At 38.3% G+C, this 19,280-nt stretch overlaps 1 protein-coding gene across 1 annotated transcript; it reads left to right on the forward strand.

Annotated features, from left to right (window-relative positions):
* The first annotated feature begins 6,347 nt into the window (after positions 1-6,347).
* On the forward strand, positions 6,348-15,290 carry lig4 (ligase IV, DNA, ATP-dependent). The gene is made up of 3 exons (XM_041782279.1): positions 6,348-6,438; positions 8,658-10,728; positions 13,325-15,290. Exons 2-3 carry the CDS (start codon positions 8,666-8,668, stop codon positions 13,992-13,994), a joined length of 2,733 nt encoding a protein of 910 aa, XP_041638213.1. The 5' UTR covers positions 6,348-6,438; positions 8,658-8,665; the 3' UTR covers positions 13,995-15,290.
* Positions 15,291-19,280: the final 3,990 nt, after the last annotated feature.

Raw genomic sequence — 19,280 nt, forward strand, 5'->3', positions numbered from 1 at the left:
ACAGTATGATACAATACGTACGGGGAACAACATGACATAAAGTACAACGATACAAAAAGTGTTATTATGATCTGTAGAACCAAGGAAGATAAACATGTGGTTTTTCCTGATTTTAAACTGGCAGATAACACTCTGAATACCTGCAGTGAAGTAAAATATCTTGGTCATGTGATCACAGATCAGCTGACAGATGACGAAGATATTCATCGCCAGTGTCGCATGTTGTATGTACAAGCTAATGTATTGTCACGTAAATTTGGGGGCTGCACTGATGGGGTGAAACTGACTCTGTTCAAAGCGTTTTGCACACCTCTGTACACTGCACATCTGTGGACGAAGTATAAAAAAGCTAGCCCTCAGAGACTACAAGTGGCTTATAATGATGCGTTGAGAATATTGTTAAAAATGCCTAGAGGAACCAGTGCCAGTGAAATGTTTGTGACTGCCCGTGTAAACACTCTTCAAGCTGTACTAAGAAATTTAATGTATAGGTTTATCTGTCGGTTAAATGATTCTGAAAATGTATTTGTTATGGTAATGGCGAATATTGCATACAGTGCCACACGCTGCACATCTCAGCTTTGGAAGCACTGGTATAAGTGCCTTTTGAAAACTGGCTGCTAGACTTTTTAGGTTTGTTTTTAATTGTGTTTTTTAACCCCCTGTCTTGTGTTTGTGTGTATGGACCCTGAGTCTGAAATAAAATCTATCTATCTAATACGAAACAATATGAAACAATACAATACGATTCATTGTGATACAATACAATACAATAGGATACGATACAATAAAATACGATGCAATTTGATGCAATACAATATGATACATTACAATATAATACTATTCACTTCAATACAATATGATGATACGGTTCAATATGATATGAAACGAGGCGATGAGATGGGATATGATACGATGTAATACTATATGATACAGTATGATGTGATATGATATGTTATGAAGCGATATGATACAATACGATACGATGCAATACAATTCGATTTGATTTAATACAATGTGATACGATACAATACGATACAATTTGATGCAATACGATATACCTTACATGATGATGCGATATTTTGGTTCAATACAATACTATTGGATATGATGTAATGTGATATGATACAATACAATATGATGCGATACAATTTGATTCGATTTAATACAACATGATTCGATGCATGATACTGTACTATAAGATACCATATGATATGATATGATAGGACAGGGTTCGATACAAAGTAATGTGATACTGACATTACAATATGAGGTCATTTGGTACAAGGAAATATGATATGAATAGATACAAGACAATATGACACAATAAGATACATATAGATATATGTATCTTATAGATATAAGATATATATACATATATATAACAATATAAACAATATAAAGCAACACGATACAGTAGGAAGCAAAACAATATAAGATACAATACATTATGATTTCATTCCATCATATATGATGCGATATGGTACTGTTCAATGTGAAATGATATGAAATGATATGATACAATATGATATGTAATTTGATACAATATACAGTACGATAAGGTAACTAACTAGGTAACAGTGAACATTACAAATACTGAATGGAACAAGATATGTGAAAAAGCTCAAACAAAAACTGCCAATACCAATTTAAAAATTCTTCAATATAATTGGCTAATGCAGACTTATATAACTCCTGTTAAGTTACATAAATATAATAATAATATACCTGATACCTGTTTCAAATGCAGAGATTTCCAAGGAACATTTATACATTGCATTTGGGATTGTGTGGAAATCCAAACATTTTTGAGGGAAGTCATAGATAAAATAAAGATCATTTTATCTGTAAATATTCCATTAGAACCTAAAATGATACTGTTGCATCTATATCCATCAAATCTCAAGTTAAAGGGAAAAGAATGTAGGTTTGTAGACTTTTCTATACTTCAGGCAAAACGAATGATTGCTATCAATTGGAAGAAAACCGCTGCACCAACTTTAGGTGCTTGGATTAAAAGTATGGTAAATTGTATGTCAATGGAGAGAATAACATATATCCTGAAAAATAAGCTTGAGATTTATAATGAAATATGGAAACCATTTGAGAAATTTATGAAAAACGGGGATATAGGAGAGTTTCTGCAGGAAGGAGACTGAGAGTAGGATAGCTGGAGAATCAAGGTGAAATTTCCCGGAGAGAATGGAGCAGGATTTATGTTATGGTTTATATAAGGCAAATATGTATGTGTGTATGCAAGTACAGATATTTTTATTTCTTTGCTTGCAAACTGGTATTTGAAAGAGAGTATCTAATGTTATGTTGAAAGAGGGTGGGTGTTGAATGTTTTCTTTTGTTAGAATGTTTGTTAATGTAAAAAGGAAAACAATTTACAATATAATGTTTGTACATTTATTGTGGATTATGCTACAAAACGTAATAAAAACATTTTTCAAAAAAAAAACAAAAAAAAACTAGGTAACAGTGAGACATGACATCATCAGATACCATACAATATGAAGCATTATGACATGGTTTGGCAAAACCAGTGTGTGCAGAAATGATATTTATGAGATGCATCACAATGCCTGTATGATACAATACGTTACTGCTGGATATGATCCTATTTGGTAAGATAAAACAAGATAGGCTAAAGTAAGATCAGTTAAAATACTCTGTCATGATATAGTACAATACAATGTGATAAGATATAACATCCAAAACTACACACCACAACTCAACATGATTTAATATTATATGATATGAAGCATTGTGAAATGGTTTGTCAAAACCAGAGTGTGAAAATATAATATGAGGTGAGATGATACGATACAAAACAATATGATATCCTTTTCAGTTCCACCCACAATTGTTGTCAATGTTTTTGTGCGGTTAGACATTGTACAGGTGTGAACTTGTAATTTTTGATAACTAAGAACAATAAATAACCTAATATCTTTAGTCTAGCATCTTTTGGTTTTTACTGATGATTTAAATGCTTCTAAATTAAACCAGATGAACACAGAGGTAGATCAGAAACTAGGCAAACATTTGTATTCAATAAGCATACTACTGTGAGTGCGAGCATTAGACCTGGCATATTTCTGTCAGAATCAACATCAGCATAAGCTTTATTCATATAAGTGAAACTGTCCCACCCTGTATCTCATTTGAAAATATATGAGCACATCTTAAAATGTTGATATGTTGCCCAGCCCCACTCTCAGTTCCCATGCGAGCTGATGCATGCCACGGAAGCAGTGACGTCAGTTGTTTACTGTCTTGCTTGCTACTCGTTGTAGTGCAGCAGCACATCCAGCAGGGCTTATGTAACCCCGCTGCCTGCTGCATGACAGGCCGTTTACTGCAGAGCGTGCGTGGGTGGAGGTGGGGGTGATGAGTAGGGGGGGTGTCTTTCTTGCTGCAGCTTGCACGGCATCACCCACTCCCACACAAGGCGCAGGTGCATGCACGTTGCACGCCGGCATATGGCGTAAACAGCCAGTCAGCCAGCTTTCCTCTCCACTGCACCGCATTGTGTGTGAGGTGAAAACACAGCGGGTTCACTGCTGGAGCACATAGTAGCTCCAAAAGGGACCTCCTCCTCCCTCCGTCCCCACACACATATCCCATAATCCCCCACTGCAGCAGCAGCAGCAGCAGCAGCAGACAGGTAAACAACTCTGGCTGGCGTGTGACTCAGGGCTCAGAGTACTCCAGCTCCACAGCACAGGCACAGATCGCCCCCTGCTGGCAGCAGGAAATAACAAACAACTCCAAATATGGTGTGATGATGAATGAGGAGCTAGAGGTTGTTTTTTTCTTCCAGATCAAAAGCTTGCTCCATTTTCAAAGGCATCCCCGAGAAGCCCAAACCCATATCTGTGCAAAAACTAGGACGTAGAAATGCCTTATTGTAATGTTTCTGCTCACATCTATTTACATCTCTGCTACTCCACACAGCTTTCATCCACCAGATCTAACCAAGAGTCTCACCGACCACATCATTAGGTACACCTGTTCAACAACTCAATGTGAAATTTAATCAGCTGATCACATAACAACATAATATATTTGGGTTTAGATATTTGTATTTTCTTTAGAATATTTGGAATATCACTATAGAATATTACTATGGCTCTCACATTGTCTGCTACTGGGGTTGATGCTAATATGCTGTGTAGTGAGGAGTGAAAAACCCAAGGAGGAAAATTGCTCTGCCAGAACACCTGAAGCCAAACATTTCCACAGAAAAAAAAAAAATCATTTTTTTTTTTTTTACCAAGAATGAAATTAAAAATACATGTTTAACATGCATTGTAAATTATAAATGCTGCCAGCTGACAGATTACCATGCCATGCCATATTATACCATACCAAACCAAACCATAACATACCATGCCATGCCATACCATGCCATGTCATACCATACATACCATGCCTTACCATGCCATACCCTACCATGCCATACCATGCCATGCCATACCATGCCATACCATACATTATGATTAACTGTATGTACAAAAGTATTTGGCCAGCCCCTTTGATTATTTTACTCAGGTTGTTAATCAGGCCTGTTGTCACAGGTGTATAAGATTGAGCACCTAGCCATGCTGCCTCCATTTGCAAACATTTGTAATAAAAATGAGTTGTTCTGAAGAGCTTAGTGACTTCAAGTGTGGTACTATGATGGATGCCAATTTTGCAATAAGTTGGTTCGAGAAATTTCATCCCTGCTGGATATTCCACTGTCAACTGTTGTATCAATAGAAAGTGGAAGAGTTTCGGAACAACAGCAACTCAGCCACAAAGCAGATTCCATATCTGAAGAGTTCTGAGCTTCAACTAGCATTAATGTAAACACAAAATCTGTGCAGCAGGAGCTTCACGGTTTCCACAGCTGAGGAACTGCATGCAAGCCTCACATCACCAAGCCCAATGCCAAGCATATGATGGAGTGGTGTAAAACACACCAACACTGGAAAGTGCCTCTTTAAGTTGATTCAAAAAGGACACTTTTAATTATTATTCTATCTAATATGTGTGCTGTGTCCATTCCTGCTTTCAAATAACCAGTCAAAGCTCCCCTGACCCCTGTAGGTAAATCTCTACTCCCACTAAGGTCAAGGATCAGGTCTATTGGCTTTACAGCACACATTAATGGATTGCACAAAACAACTACTTACGAATGCAATGGCAAATTTATTAAGACTGGGGCTCAGTATTCAAAGTATGTGGGCTGATGTGAACTTCAAATGCTTCTGATCATGAACAAGATGTCAGTGGAATGATAAATCGCATCACTTTAAAAGTAATGGCATGTACTTGGAAGAAGACCAGCTACCGCTAATGTCAAAACAAGTTTGTGTTGAAAACAAAGTACAAGGTTAAAAGTTGATTGACACTCTAACACAAACATGAGCAGGCAATAAAATATTGTTGTGACCTTAACAAGCTGCATTGCATGTCAGCGCACTGCAAAGACTTGTACTTTGGGATCAAATAGGCCTCTATTTGTACATCAGGTTGCATTGTTAATCCTATATTATGATGACCATAAAATACTGCTTCCAGCAAAATCATGAGGGGAATTCATGCATAGATAGGACACTTCACACTGACAAGGTCCCAGAACCAGAAATAGAATTTAATTTGGTTTATCTTACTGACTTAAGTTTTTGTAATAAGCAGAAACATGTTCAAAATTATCTAATGGTGATAATGCTTATGTGTCAATCACTGTTATTGTTAAAATGTTAGTAAATCATTAATCTAGTGGGTTTTATTGGTAATACTCCCTGCTACCAGTGGACTATGATTCATACTAGCTTTATATAAGCATGTGATAAATCACCTTTTTCCTGTAAACAAATTGCATTCCTGTCTTTTGTCCTACAACCACTTTATTACTGACTGGCTCCAGGCCTGTCCTGGTAAACAACCTCTCAAACTGAGCAGCACTGTCGCCCTCTGCTGGTGAGAAAATGGGCTAAATAAAAAGTCTTCAGAGAATTCATACATTTTTAAACAAATAACAACGCTGAAGTTATGTTTTAATCTGACGCTAATTTTAAAAGTATGTCTATTTGCATTAAAATCTTTAAAACTTAGCCCAAAGCTAAAAAAAAAAAAAAAAAAAAATACATGAACAGGAAACGCTTAAATAAATCGTATTCCAAGTAAGAATTTTCATGTAAAATATAGTTAAATTATGATTTCAATACTGAAATGTGAGCTGAACTAGATTACAGTTGATTTATTCAATTTTTAATTATTTCAAATCAAGTCAACGTCTTGGGGAACAAAAAGATCCTCAATTGTTTCCGTAGGACCGTCTTACGTGTAGCCCCACACTGGTGATGCGGAAGTGTTCAACATGTAGCTCAGTGAGAACTGTCTCATTGAGAAAGCTTCACTTTTGAGGATTACAGGAGAAAGGTAAACGTAAATGTTGTTTATTTAACCGAGTTTTAACGTTTATTGGTATAGCTCTTTAAAACGGAAATGGATCATTACCTTTTCGACTTTGATAGTGACTTTTCAAAATGAAGTCGCAAAAATTTAAAATGCGTTCGCTCGAGTTTTGTTTTTTATCAGCAGAATTTCTTTTTAGGTTAATGTTTAAACCATGAACTTTAATGTGATGTAGTCTAGTTTACATGTAAAACGCTTCCGATTAAATGGGACGAATATGTCGAGGCAAGCCTGTGACAGCAGATACTTTTATTTTGAAATTCAAAACTTGTAGTTGGCCAGAGTTTTACTGTTTTTTAATGTCATTTCAATATCCTATCATTCAGATAAGTGTTTAAAATGAAAAAGTCACTACAAAATGCTTTTTTATACACATTTTTATGTAATGTTTAATATTGACATAGCAACATGTTTAGGCATGCCCGCGTCCTGTCTGTTCAAGCCGTGCAGTTTAGACGTGGGAATTCCGCCTCTTTTTAGTGATCTGCGTCATTTGGCTCGGCTCACCATAAAGAGTCGACTCTTTCAACTCCTTATTTGGGTACCTGTTTGGCTTCATTTAACCTGCCAAATTGAGAAAGATCATGACTTATGATTGGTATTTGTACTGGTATTTTACTCCAATTAAGTTTATTTTCTTAATTAATGAAAATAACATGTAATTACTTGTCAGTCTATATTGTCTCATAAAATTCACTGTGAATCAGGTGAAGTCCGCTCACCTGATATTGAATGATGTTACACCATCAAGCTTTGTGCTAGAGCAGCATTGGAAAAAGATCATGGCTTCTAATAATTTAAATAACATACAAACACACAAAATATATGATAATGACAAAAAGAATCATAACAATAGAAATTTAAAACCGCTCTCAAATGGGATCCGGATCTTATTGTTCATGTAAAAGAGTCGGCTCTTTGTACTGGCTCATTCACAAATGATACATCACCAGTGTAGCTAGATTTCAAGGCTGTTGTTATTTAAGGAAGCCATTAGTGACATAAGATCACTTACCCTTATAAAGAAGTCGGTGGTCTATCATAAAATAGCTTGCAGAGATAAATAAGAATCTCCCACTAATTATTTAGCATGATTTTGGTTGTCTTGAGTTGACAAATTTTAAGATGAAGCTTATTATTTATAACAGTAAATGCAGCTTAGTTGGCAGAATATGCTGAAAGCAACCTCCGCTTACTGACCATTTCATTAGGTACACCTGCTCATTAACCCAAATACTTAATTAGTCAATCATATGGTATCAGTATATGCATTTAGGCATGTAGACATGGTGAAGATGATCTGCTAAAGCTCAAACTGAGAATCAGAATGGGTCGCAAAGGTGATGTAAGTGACTTTGACATGTCCTGTCAGTGAGTACAGTACTGACAATGTTTTATAAATATAAGTATGACTTGGTATTGGCACAGAAACTAATTGATTAGGGATGCACAATATCATTGCCATGATACAAGTATCAGCAAGTATTGATATTATATTGAATTATCTGTATTGCCAGAAATGAAAACTTCTGCTGATATTTATTGCCACAAGAATCTGGCTCCATCAGCTGTAAATACTGGCTGTACAAACACTTAAGTTTGTGTAGTTTTAGGCTGAACCAACAATCCTACATCAGCTGAGGTCTTTTTCTTTGTTCATAATCACTCCTTACATTTTAAGCGCTTTTTAAGGACTGGAGTGATGTGCTGCCAGGGTCTGGTGTGGGTGAGAACTCTGGCAGGAGAGTTTAGACATACTGGAGCCTGTCCAGGGTTTTGCTGGGTACCCCAGGCAGGACTCCATTACAGGAGTCAAGGTGGGAGGTTATGATGCGTGAATGATAGTTTCTGCCACAGGGTCTGGAAGTGATGGTCAGAGTCTGGAGATGTTCCTGAGGTGATGGAAAAATAGGTTTCAGTGTTAGACAAGACCTTCATTACAAAAGTAGTACTGTGGTACTAATAGAGTTGCATAAAACAGTCAAATATTTTCTACAATTTTACCAAAAAAAAACCTCTAAGATTAATTTATTATAAAATTCACTGCTGATTATCTTCTCACTGAATTAATGAACTACCATCCCTATAAAACTCCTTCATTCACTGGAAAGACCAGCTATAATGTGTTGCATATTTCATTGTTACCACTAATTTGATCATTTGTGTATTTGGCATTCTTACAGATTTCACCATGGAAGGAACTTCCACAACTGATGCTGCAGGTCAGTCTTCCATTGCAGCTCAGGTTCCTTTTCTCCACCTTTGCACCACTTTAGAGAAAATCCAGAAGTCTAAACTCCGTCCAGAGAAATCCAAAATCCTTGGAGATTTCATGGAGTCATGGAGGAAGTTTCATGCTGCCCACCATAAAGACAACCCCAAAACAACAGACTCGTTCTACCCAGCGATGCGTCTCATCGTCCCTCCATTTGAACGAGAGCGTATGGCCTACGGCATCAAAGAGAGCATGTTGGCTAAGCTCTACATTGATGTTTTAGGCCTCCCAAAGAATGGGCCAGAAGCGAATAAACTTTTGAACTATCGTGCTCCTACCACATCCCAAGGAGAAGCCGGAGATTTTGCCGGCATGGCGTACTTTGTACTAAAGAAACGATGCACTAGCCAGGGAAACCTTAGCATAAAAGAAGTCAATGACTTTCTAGACTCAGTCGCCATCAACAATGCCAGCAAGAAGAAAGACCTTGTAAAGAAGAGTCTCCTGCACCTTATCACCCAGAGTTCTGCCCTTGAGCAAAAGTGGCTCATCAGGATGATTCTGAAGGACATGAAGCTTGGGATCAGCAAAGAAACTGTACTTCAAGTCTTCCATCCGGATGCAAATGACCTCTACAATGTCAATACTGACTTGAACAAGGTGTGCCAACAGCTCCACAACCCCTCTGTCTCATTGAGCGAAGTCTCAATCGGACTCTTCTCTGCATTCAAGCCTATGTTGGCAGCTGTCGCAAACATACGCAATGTCGAGAAACAGATGGGAAACAGTCCTTTTTACATTGAAACCAAACTGGACGGGGAGCGCATTCAACTTCACAAAGACGGGGACGTGTACAAGTACTTCAGCCGGAACGCCTTCGAGTACACTCAGCAGTTTGGAGGATCTCCCTTGGAGGGTTCTTTGACACCTTACATCCACAACATTTTTAAAAGCAACATTGTCAGCTGTATCCTCGATGGCGAGATGATGGCGTACAACCCAACTGCTGAGACCTTCATGCAGAAAGGAAGCAAATTCGACATCAAGAGACTCATGGACGACTCTGAGTTGCAAACATGCTTCTGCGTTTTCGATGTCTTGTTAGTCAACGGCCAGAAGTTTGGCAAGGAAACCCTAAAGAAACGCTACGAGATCCTGCAGACAGTCTTCACCCCAGTCAAAGGAAGGATACACCTTGTACCAAAGACTGATGCCAGAACCATGCAGGAAGTGGTGAATGCACTCAATGAAGCTATTGACAACAGAGAAGAAGGGATCATGGTGAAGGATCCTTTGTCCATCTACAAACCAGACAAACGTGGAGAAGGATGGCTGAAGATAAAGCCGGAGTACGTGGATGGCTTGATGGACGAGCTCGACCTGTTGATCGTTGGTGGCTACTGGGGGAAAGGAAGGCGAGGTGGTATGATGTCCCATTTCCTTTGTGCTGTCGCTGAAGCTCCAAAGCCTGGTGAGAAACCCTCGGTTTTCCACACTCTCTGCCGAATCGGTTCCGGCTACACTATGAAGGAACTGTACGATCTTGGTTTGAAGCTTGCCAAGAACTGGAAGGTCTACCGCAAGAATGATCCACCAGCATCCATCTTGTGTGGAACAGAGAAACCAGAAGTTTACATTGAACCCTGCAACTCAGTCATCATCCAGGTAAAGGCGGCAGAAATAGTCGGAAGCGACATGTATAAAACCAACTGCACTCTGCGTTTCCCAAGGATCGAGAAGATCCGCGACGACAAGGAGTGGCACCAGTGCATGACTCTGGCAGAGCTGGATCAGTTCCGGAGTAAGGCATCGGGGAAACTCGCCTCGAGGCACCTTCAAATCAATGATGACGAACCGCAGAAGAAGAAGCGCAAAGCGCCTGCCAAACCCAAAAAAGTGGTTGGGATCATAGACCATTTTAAGCCTCAGGATCTCTCTGGGGTCACCAAAGAGACAGATATGTTTGAGGATGTGGAGTTCTGTATCCTGAATGGCACTGAAGATCACCCAAAGGCTGAGCTGGAAAAGGGTGTTGCAAGGTAACTACTGTCAACTTAGAACACTGAATGGCCACTTGAGGGCAGTGTAAACAACATCTTTTAAGTTGATATGGCCACTGTGGTGTCTCTGTGCAATCCAGTAAGAACAGAGCAACATAGATTAGTATGTGTTGTTTATATCATCTGATAAATGCCACTCAAATATTCCCTTTTTTTAGAAGTAGTCTCCACCAACTCCTTTGCAAATATGGCACGGTTTAGCTGCTAAATATTCAGTTATCTGTAGCTGTTTAGTGCTGGGCATGCTTCCCAGAGATGTTTTTGCTACAAATACATACCTGTTCCAGCTGAGAAGGACATGGGAAATAGTTGAGAAATAAATCAAAACAGTTAAGCACACATCAGTAAAGCAAAACAGTGAACTCAAAGATGTTAAGATGAGGTTAAAGGGTAGATTTGTCAACTCAAGCAGCTTGCAGCTGTGCAGCTGCTGCCTAGCCGCTGTTTCCAACTTTCCCTAATTTACGCGGAATCGGCATAAATTATCTATTTTGAAATTTTGAATCTATAAACATAGATTTAGGACTCTGTAGCCACTAAGTGTTTTCTGTAGCTGTTTTGTACTAGGCATGCTTCCCAGAGGTGTTTTTGCTACAAATACATGCCTGGTCCAGCAGAAAAAGACTTAGGTGGTAGTTGTGAAATAAATCAAAACAGTTAAGCACACATCAATCAACCAAAACAGTAAGATTAATGTCTAAGATGAGGTGTTAGGGCAGAGGAACTTGTCTAAAACTAAAAATGTTATTTATTTGGCAAATAAAAAAATGAAAGTCATCCCTTTTCACATAAAATAACCAAAACACGTCATATTTTGTATGGCCTTCTCTGGCCTTGATAACAGCTGCCATAGTCCCTTTTGTTATGAAGTTCCAAATAGTTTCTAGCTGTTCCCACGGACTTGCTTTAGATTAAACTTTTGTGGAATCAATCTTTGAATCTACAAAACCCCAAATTTATTGAATAGATCCGGACTTTGACTTGGCCAGTCCATCAGTTCCAGAACTTCAGATTCTTTTCTCTTGGTCCAGTAGTCTCTGCTGTCTCAGCTTTGAAGTATGCTTGGGGCCGTTGTCTTGTTGGTTTATGAACTCACGATAAATCAGATTCAGTCAAGAGAGGATTCCATGATGCACTAAGATGTTGCGGTAGACGTTCTTGTTCATGATACTGTCAGTTTTCAATCATTTGCCCAAGACTGGAATCCCATACCATAAAGGAATCTCCAGCTTGTTTCAGTGTGGGTCCATCTGGCATCAAAACGTTCTCCAGGTTTTCTGCAGACATAAACACAACAATGCTGACCGAAGAGTTCAAACTTGGACTCGTCCGTCCAGAGTACCTTTTTCCAGTCATCAACAGTCCAGTGTTTGTGCTCCCTGGCAAATCTGAGGCACTTCTGGATGTTTGCAGGCCTCAGTAATGGCTTTTTAGCAGCTTTTCTTCCCTTTAAGCCTTGTTCTGTCAGTCACGTGCTTTTGGTGGACTGGGGACTTTCTCAGACTCTGATCTAGAAGCTCTAATCTCTGCCTGAAGATCAGCAGTGGTCTTCCCTCTGTCTCTAGTACTTCAGATCCTGAGGTGTCTGACATCTGCCTCAGTTGACTTTCGTTTCCTGCCTCTTCCTTGGTATATTTTCGAAGCACCAGTCTGGATGATTGACTATACGGACTCTTTCATTTTCAGTGACCTCACTACGTTTTACCATTTTGAACAGGAACGATTCACCTTTTTGTACCCAAAAAGTCAGAAATTAATCAAACATAAAATTCAACCACTAAAACAGATGTTTCTGTCCAGGAATGACAGTAAATAACTATAATTTGACATCCTAATAAAGAAAAAAAGTGCTTTAATGTTTATTTTTGTAAAACAGATAAAACTGTAAATTTGAAAATCCATGGATAACAATAAAAGTTATATTTTAGCATTAAAAGTATCATTTTGGTAAAAGAGTTTGTAAATACTGATGTATTAACCATTGCAGAAACATAAAAAAATGATTTTGGTAATTACCAATGCAATTCCTGTATCGGTTGGTGGTCTAATACACACTACTGGGCCTCATGAAAAAGAAAAAGCTTTTTCATGATATTCTAATTTTTTTTAGATGCACCTGTAAATTTGGGACTCTCCAGCTACTTAGGGTTGTAATTTCTCTTGCTGTTTGGTGATGGGCATGTTTCCCAGAGATGTTTTAGCTACAAATACGTGCCTGCTCCAGCTGAAGAAGACTTTGGCATCAGTTGTGAAATAAAACAGTTAAGCAGCGATCAGTAAACCAAAACAGTGAGCTTAAAGATACTTTGGGCATGATTCCTAGAGATGTTTTTGCCACAATTTCACACAACCTGAGGCTTAATAGGACATTGAAAGCTGTAAGATGAAACAGTCAAGTGAAGACCAGTAAACCAGCATAATTTACTGAGGGATGAACCACAGGGTTGATGTTCTACAAGCTTTTTAAGACAAAGAGTTCAGGTGAGACGCAATGGTTGAAAATTAGGTCTGAGAGGGTTGATTCTCTTTAAAGCCTCTAATAATAAAAATGTAACTAATGCTGTTTTCTCACCAGGTGCGGAGGTATCGTGGTCCAAAACCCAGGACGGGATACCTACTGCGTGATTGCTGGGGTGGAGAACATGCGCGTGAAGAACCTGATTTCCTCCGACCAACATGACATCGTCTGGGCCGCCTGGCTGCTGGAGTGCCTCGACCAGAAGGAAGTGGTCCCATGGCAGCCCCGCCACATGATCCACATGTCCCCCTCCACCAGAGAGCACTTTGCCAAAGAGTACGACAGCTACGGCGACAGCTACTTCGTGGCGACAGATGAGCAACAGCTGCGGGAGGTGTTCAGCCGGATGAGTGGCGCGGAATCATCGGTTGCGGTGAACGCGGGCCAAGTGGAGCAAAGGTACGGCTGGGAGGACCTCCCAACAAGCTTGTTCAGACCCTTCGAGGTTTACATGGACTGCTATGGCGACATAGGAGACCCTAAAACCGCTTTACCTGCTACCTGTTTGGACATCAGGGCGCTAGAGTTCCGCTACCATGGAGGGAAGGTGGTGCGGAGGCTGGAGGAAGGAGTGTCCCATGTCATTATCGCAGAAGAAACAAGACTTCTGGATTTCAGGACTTTGAGGCGCTGCTTCAGGAAGAAGTTTAAGATTGTGCGAGACTCATGGATAACAGATTCTATCAAAGCGGGGTATCTGATGAATGACACTGACTACTTAGTCTGAAGACTTTCCTGTCGATCTACACAGCTTTAAAGTCAACACTGAAAACAATAATCCTATTTTGAATAAGTCCAGAATGAGCCATTTTAAAAGTAGGAAATTACACATTCTGTAAAGCACTGGAATTCAGCATTACGCCTAACTTTACAGGGAGTTTTATATTTTCAGTTCTTGTTAAATGATCAGGTATGCTTGTTAAAAGTTTTAAATGGATTTGATGGAAAGAATAGAAGGCAAAAGTTGATATTCAATTTTAGGAGTTCATACTCCATGTTTTCCTAATTACATGCTCTGAAACTTGTCAACAAATCTGTTTTAATGCTCTATTTGGTGGAAGAATTATTTTTATGCAACTAAATGTTATTGTGACATTTTATTGATATTGGATATTTTGAGGATTTGAAATATTTTGGGGGATAAATTAATCAAATTGGTGTTTGAGGTGAGGTCATGAGGGAAAAAGCTATTATTAAGTCAAGGGGATGTGTGCCTTTATTTTTTGTTGTCGGTTTAATTTACATTTTTAAGTGAACTCTAATAAATATCCTGAAATGTTTTAAAACACTGGAACAAATGTAGTGTTTGAAAGGTTAAATCTGTTTTCAAAAGCATGATAGAAAGACGTAAACACTACCAAAAAAGAGGAAAATGCTACTTTTGGAGGGAGAGGTTTTAAATGCATTAAATTTACAAAAAAAAATGTTGAAGTCATGAAAAAACAATTATTTGGTCTTTGATCCTCTTTGATCTGGGTCTTTGATGTATTTTATTGACATTTTAAATACAATTCTAATAAATATCTTGAAATGTTTTAAAGAAACAGCTGTTGTGTCTGGAGTGTCGAGTTTGTTATGAAAAGACAACTAGAAATCTAGTGTTGATTCTTTATCCCTTGCTTTGATTGTATTAAATTTACATTAAGTTAAACTTTACAAGCCTTCAGGGCAAGCTGCCTAGAAGCATCCCCACAGCATGATGCTGCCATATACATATATAAATTATATAGAGAGATGTTTCTTGGCTTTGGACTCCTCAATTCAAAATATAAATAGTTTGGCTGTAAAATTCACTGACTGAGGGTGAAAGGAGAGGCCAGATCCAAACCTGGGCCAGCGTCATACATGCTATCCTGGCCCCTAACTTGTAGATTTCTGATCCACTTTTTGATGTGGGCCTTTGTGCTTTGATGTCTATTATTTACATTTTCAGCAAAACTTATAAATGTTTCAAAATGTTTAAAAACTGTTGTGTTTGGAGTGCCGAATTTGTTTTGATAAACTTGGTGGCAGAGAAATTGCCTTTGATCTTCAGTGTGCCCATTTTTAACCTCTTTGATGTTGTTTTTGATGTGTTTTAAATTTACATTTTAACCCTTTAAAAGCCTTTTAATATCATGAAACATTTGTCCCTAAGGAAAAAAAGTGTCCACTTCCTAAAAACTGCTGTAAAAGATATACATATGAAAATATATTTATATGAATATATGTATGTTGTGGTATTTTTTTCCCACTTTTAACAAGTCAATCTATTAAAACTACCTCAGCCTGAAATACACATATGAAATATTAATTATTTTCTCCAAAGGCCGGTATGTTTTCTTAACTCCACAGTTTAAAAAAAATCCATAAATGATTTGCCGGAACATTGATTTTGATACATCATTTTTTTTTCTACAGTGTAAGATTACAAAAACCTCACACTTGTAGTCCTAAGGATAACAAAACCTGCTGTAAAAATATTCTATTTTTTTCCATTTTAAACATGAATATTTTAAAACTATTTCAGTCTTAAATATACATATTAAATATTGATTATTTAAGGTGATTTTAACCCTTCAAAGGCCGTTATTATTTTCTATTAAAAAAAATAACTTCCATAAAATACATTTCAAGGACTATTTGCTTATTATTATTGTTAGGCCCTGAGATGGGATGAAGATGGCCCCGACACTGATTCTGATACATTTTTAATTTTTTTTTTTTTTTTTTTTTGCAGCATCAGATTAAAGGAAAAGAAAAACATCAACTTACTAAAATCAGCAGTAAAATAATAAATATAGTAAAAAAATTGTAAAAAATTTTATTTATTAATTTTTCCCACTTCAAAGATGTCAGTCTTTTCAGCCTGAAATATACATATCAAATATAAACTATAATTTTGGGATTTTAATCCTTTACAGGCCAGTATGTATGCACAACTCTACTGTTATGTCTCTTAATGATAAAAACGACAACAGCAAAATAAAATAAAAAATATTTTCATGAAATACAATTTAAGGAGTATTTGATCATTTCAGCAGTAAGGCGTCGTTGCATAAAACAGTCAAAAATGTAAATTTTGCGGCATGCTTCGAATGGGAAAGTAACGCCATCTGGTGGGCAAGGGTGAAAAGTATAAAGAATTGAAAGATAGTAGTACAAAATGAAATCTTCACATAAAGGATCGCATTTGATGAATGTGGAATCAAAAATGTCATTTCAGTGGTTTTCAATGGGACCTTTTTGTCCTTAAGAACAAATGTGTTGGTTTTTTTGTGTAGTTCAGCCATTTCAGGCTAACTTAAAGAACTGAGACTGCAATTTAATTTTTTAAACAATGAATATTCTCAGGCAAGTTTGGACTATATTCATTCATTCAGCACGGCCAAAATGGCTTGAGAAAAAACTGAATGGCAGAAAATGTCCCTAGGATCTTTTTAGGGTTAAGTACAACTCCTAAGAATGTCTTGAAATGTTTGAAAACACAAGGAGCATTAGAGAAGTTTTAAAGAAAACTTGATGTCACTCAAATGGAGCATTTGTGCTGTCCTTTGCCTCGTACCCTCACCGTGTTTTGGCAGAAAAAGAGAGAGGCCGGCGAACGCCACAGGAGGGGCGTTAAAACAGGATCAGCTCAAGGCCCTCTGACAAAGATGTCTCCGTGTTTTCCTGTCATCAGAAATGTCACTAATGTGCCTTGGGACTCATTGATATGTTATAACCTTCATTACCATCGCCTCTAGGGTGCAGGTAGCTGCCTGTGGCGTCCTGGGCATTGTTGTGTGTAAATGCCGCATGAATACATTTTAAAGAAAAAGTGATGAGGTACCTGGTTCTGATCATGAATAACTCACCTCTTTTACATCTTGATTTGTCTCAATTTCCACATCATCGTTGAACAAATCAATTCAAAAGCAACCACGGAAATGTAGGCTCTATTTTAGCTAATGTATGACTTCTTAATCAAACAGACAAAAATGATAAGTAAGGTTCAAACTGATCTCTATTAGCTTTAAAATAAAAACATTGTGCTTCAATAAGCATTCTGCTAGCCTCCGCCCACTCTGCACTATTTCCAGGTGTTGTTGGGTGAGTGTTTGACTGACAGGCTTTAATTAGAGGTGCTCAACTGTTGCTTATTCCAGTGCGGCTTTTGTGTGATGTTTTGTGTTGCTGCACAGAAGCTGAGGTCTGAAGAGTACTGCTGGTCCTCTGAAAAGAATTTTAGTCCATAAGATCTCAACGTGAAAACAGCATTGTGAAATAGCTGCTAAAGGATAGCATTGCTGAAATACCGTCTGCTAATGAGATGAATGCCCTAATTGGTTTGGCTTTAGCCACTGGAAGAAAGGCTGAGCCCACTGGACACGACAAACAAATGGTTTGGAAGCATAGGCTGGACAACCAGCGTCCGCATGCTCTCAGCTGGAGTAAATGAGACCACACAGAGGTTCATGGCTGTAGCAATTAGTAAAGCCACCTTTAACAAAGTAATCCCAAACACTGCTACACCAGGTTCTGACTCATGAGTGGAAAGACTATGAGCATTTATGGATTAAACTGGTAAAACTGATGGTGTTAGGGGAGATTGAATAAGATTGTCCTCCAGGATTTTACTATATTTTGCTGCCAGCTGCTAAGAAGTAACCCCACAGCATGATGCTGCCACCACCATGCTTCACAGTAGGGATTGTGTGATGTTCTGAGTTTTGCGTGTTGTCTGATGGCCAAAATGGACCAAAAACCTTCAGAGTAGCCATAGGTGTCTTGGTGGCCTCTCTCACTTGCACGCTCCCCCAGTTTGTGAGGACGTCCTGATCGAGGCAGATTTACACATGTGCCACACTCCTCCCATTTTTTGGTGTTGGATTCAACTATTTGACAGATTTTCAGTGGTTGGATTTTTTTCTATCCATCCTCTGACTTATACTTTTCAGTAACCTTTTCTCTGAGTTGCATGGAGTGTTCTTTTTCTTCATGGTGTAATGGTAGCCATGAATATCGATTAAGCAGTGCACATTCGCTGCACTCAGGTGATCCCCGTTTCACTAATTGTGAAACTACTAGCACCAACTGCCGAGATCTCTGTCAACATTTTATTAAAAAAAAAAAAAACAGGATATCGCTTTTTTGGAAATTTTTACACAAGGGGGAAAAGCTGTTAAAAGTAGCCTGTCTAAATTGCACCACAAGCTTTTTGCAAAGCATTACAGGATCACCAACATATTTCACTTTCATCAAAAAGGACAGCTGCACCTTAAACGATCGCCCCGATTGTCAACAATATATCTTAGAATCGTTCTTGAATGAGGTTATCCTTCAAAATAAACTTCACATCTTTTTAAGTTGTTTTCACTGTTGTTTGTGAATGGTGATGATACCTCTATCAAATAATGTTGATCATTTTGTTTGTTTTTATCCTAGAGTGGTTTTTCTTGTTCATCCTGATGTTATAACATATCACAGGCTTATATGTCATAAACTAAACTTGAGTCTAAACAGCTTGAATGTGTAAAACTCCCATTAAAGAGGACGCAGGCTCCTTTTCTTTCACTCCTCCAGCCTGAGTATGAAACCAGGTGAATGCCAACCTGTCTGAATAGCAGAGCGTTAAGCTAACCACAATGTAAGCCACCAAAACAGCTCCAAGGGGAAATAGAAAAAATAAAACTAAGATCACAGTTTTGTTTTCTGGTCAGCTTGTTTAATTGATTTATACATTTCACGCAGCTTCGTGTTTTACTTGTAGTGGGGTTTTTTCTTGCTAGCTAGTTTTAACTTTAGAGTCCCATGTTAAGAAAATGCGTATTATCAAAGACTAAAGATAAAGGTTTTATTTCGAAGTCAAATTTACACCATTTCCGGTGAAATGTTCGCGTTTTCCGGGAGACTTGACGTACTTCAGCGCTGAGAGATGCGGTAACTGCGGTGCGCGCGCATAACGTCAGAGCTGGAGCTGTGTTGTCGAGACAGCGCGAGTAAGGGCGTGATGTACAGGGTTTGTTGATGTAGCCTTCAAAATAAAACAAGA

Source organism: Cheilinus undulatus, linkage group 24 (assembly GCF_018320785.1).
Source record: "Cheilinus undulatus linkage group 24, ASM1832078v1, whole genome shotgun sequence".
NCBI lineage: Eukaryota > Metazoa > Chordata > Actinopteri > Labriformes > Labridae > Cheilinus > Cheilinus undulatus.

Excerpts from the sequence above, each read along its gene's own strand:
- lig4 (XM_041782279.1), top strand. The coding sequence starts at position 8,666 with ATGGAAGGAACTTCCACAACTGATGCTGCAGGTCAGTCTTCCATTGCA. Across the intron at positions 10,729-13,324 it reads CTGGAAAAGGGTGTTGCAAG|GTGCGGAGGTATCGTGGTCC; the intron begins GTAACTACTGTC and ends TTTTCTCACCAG.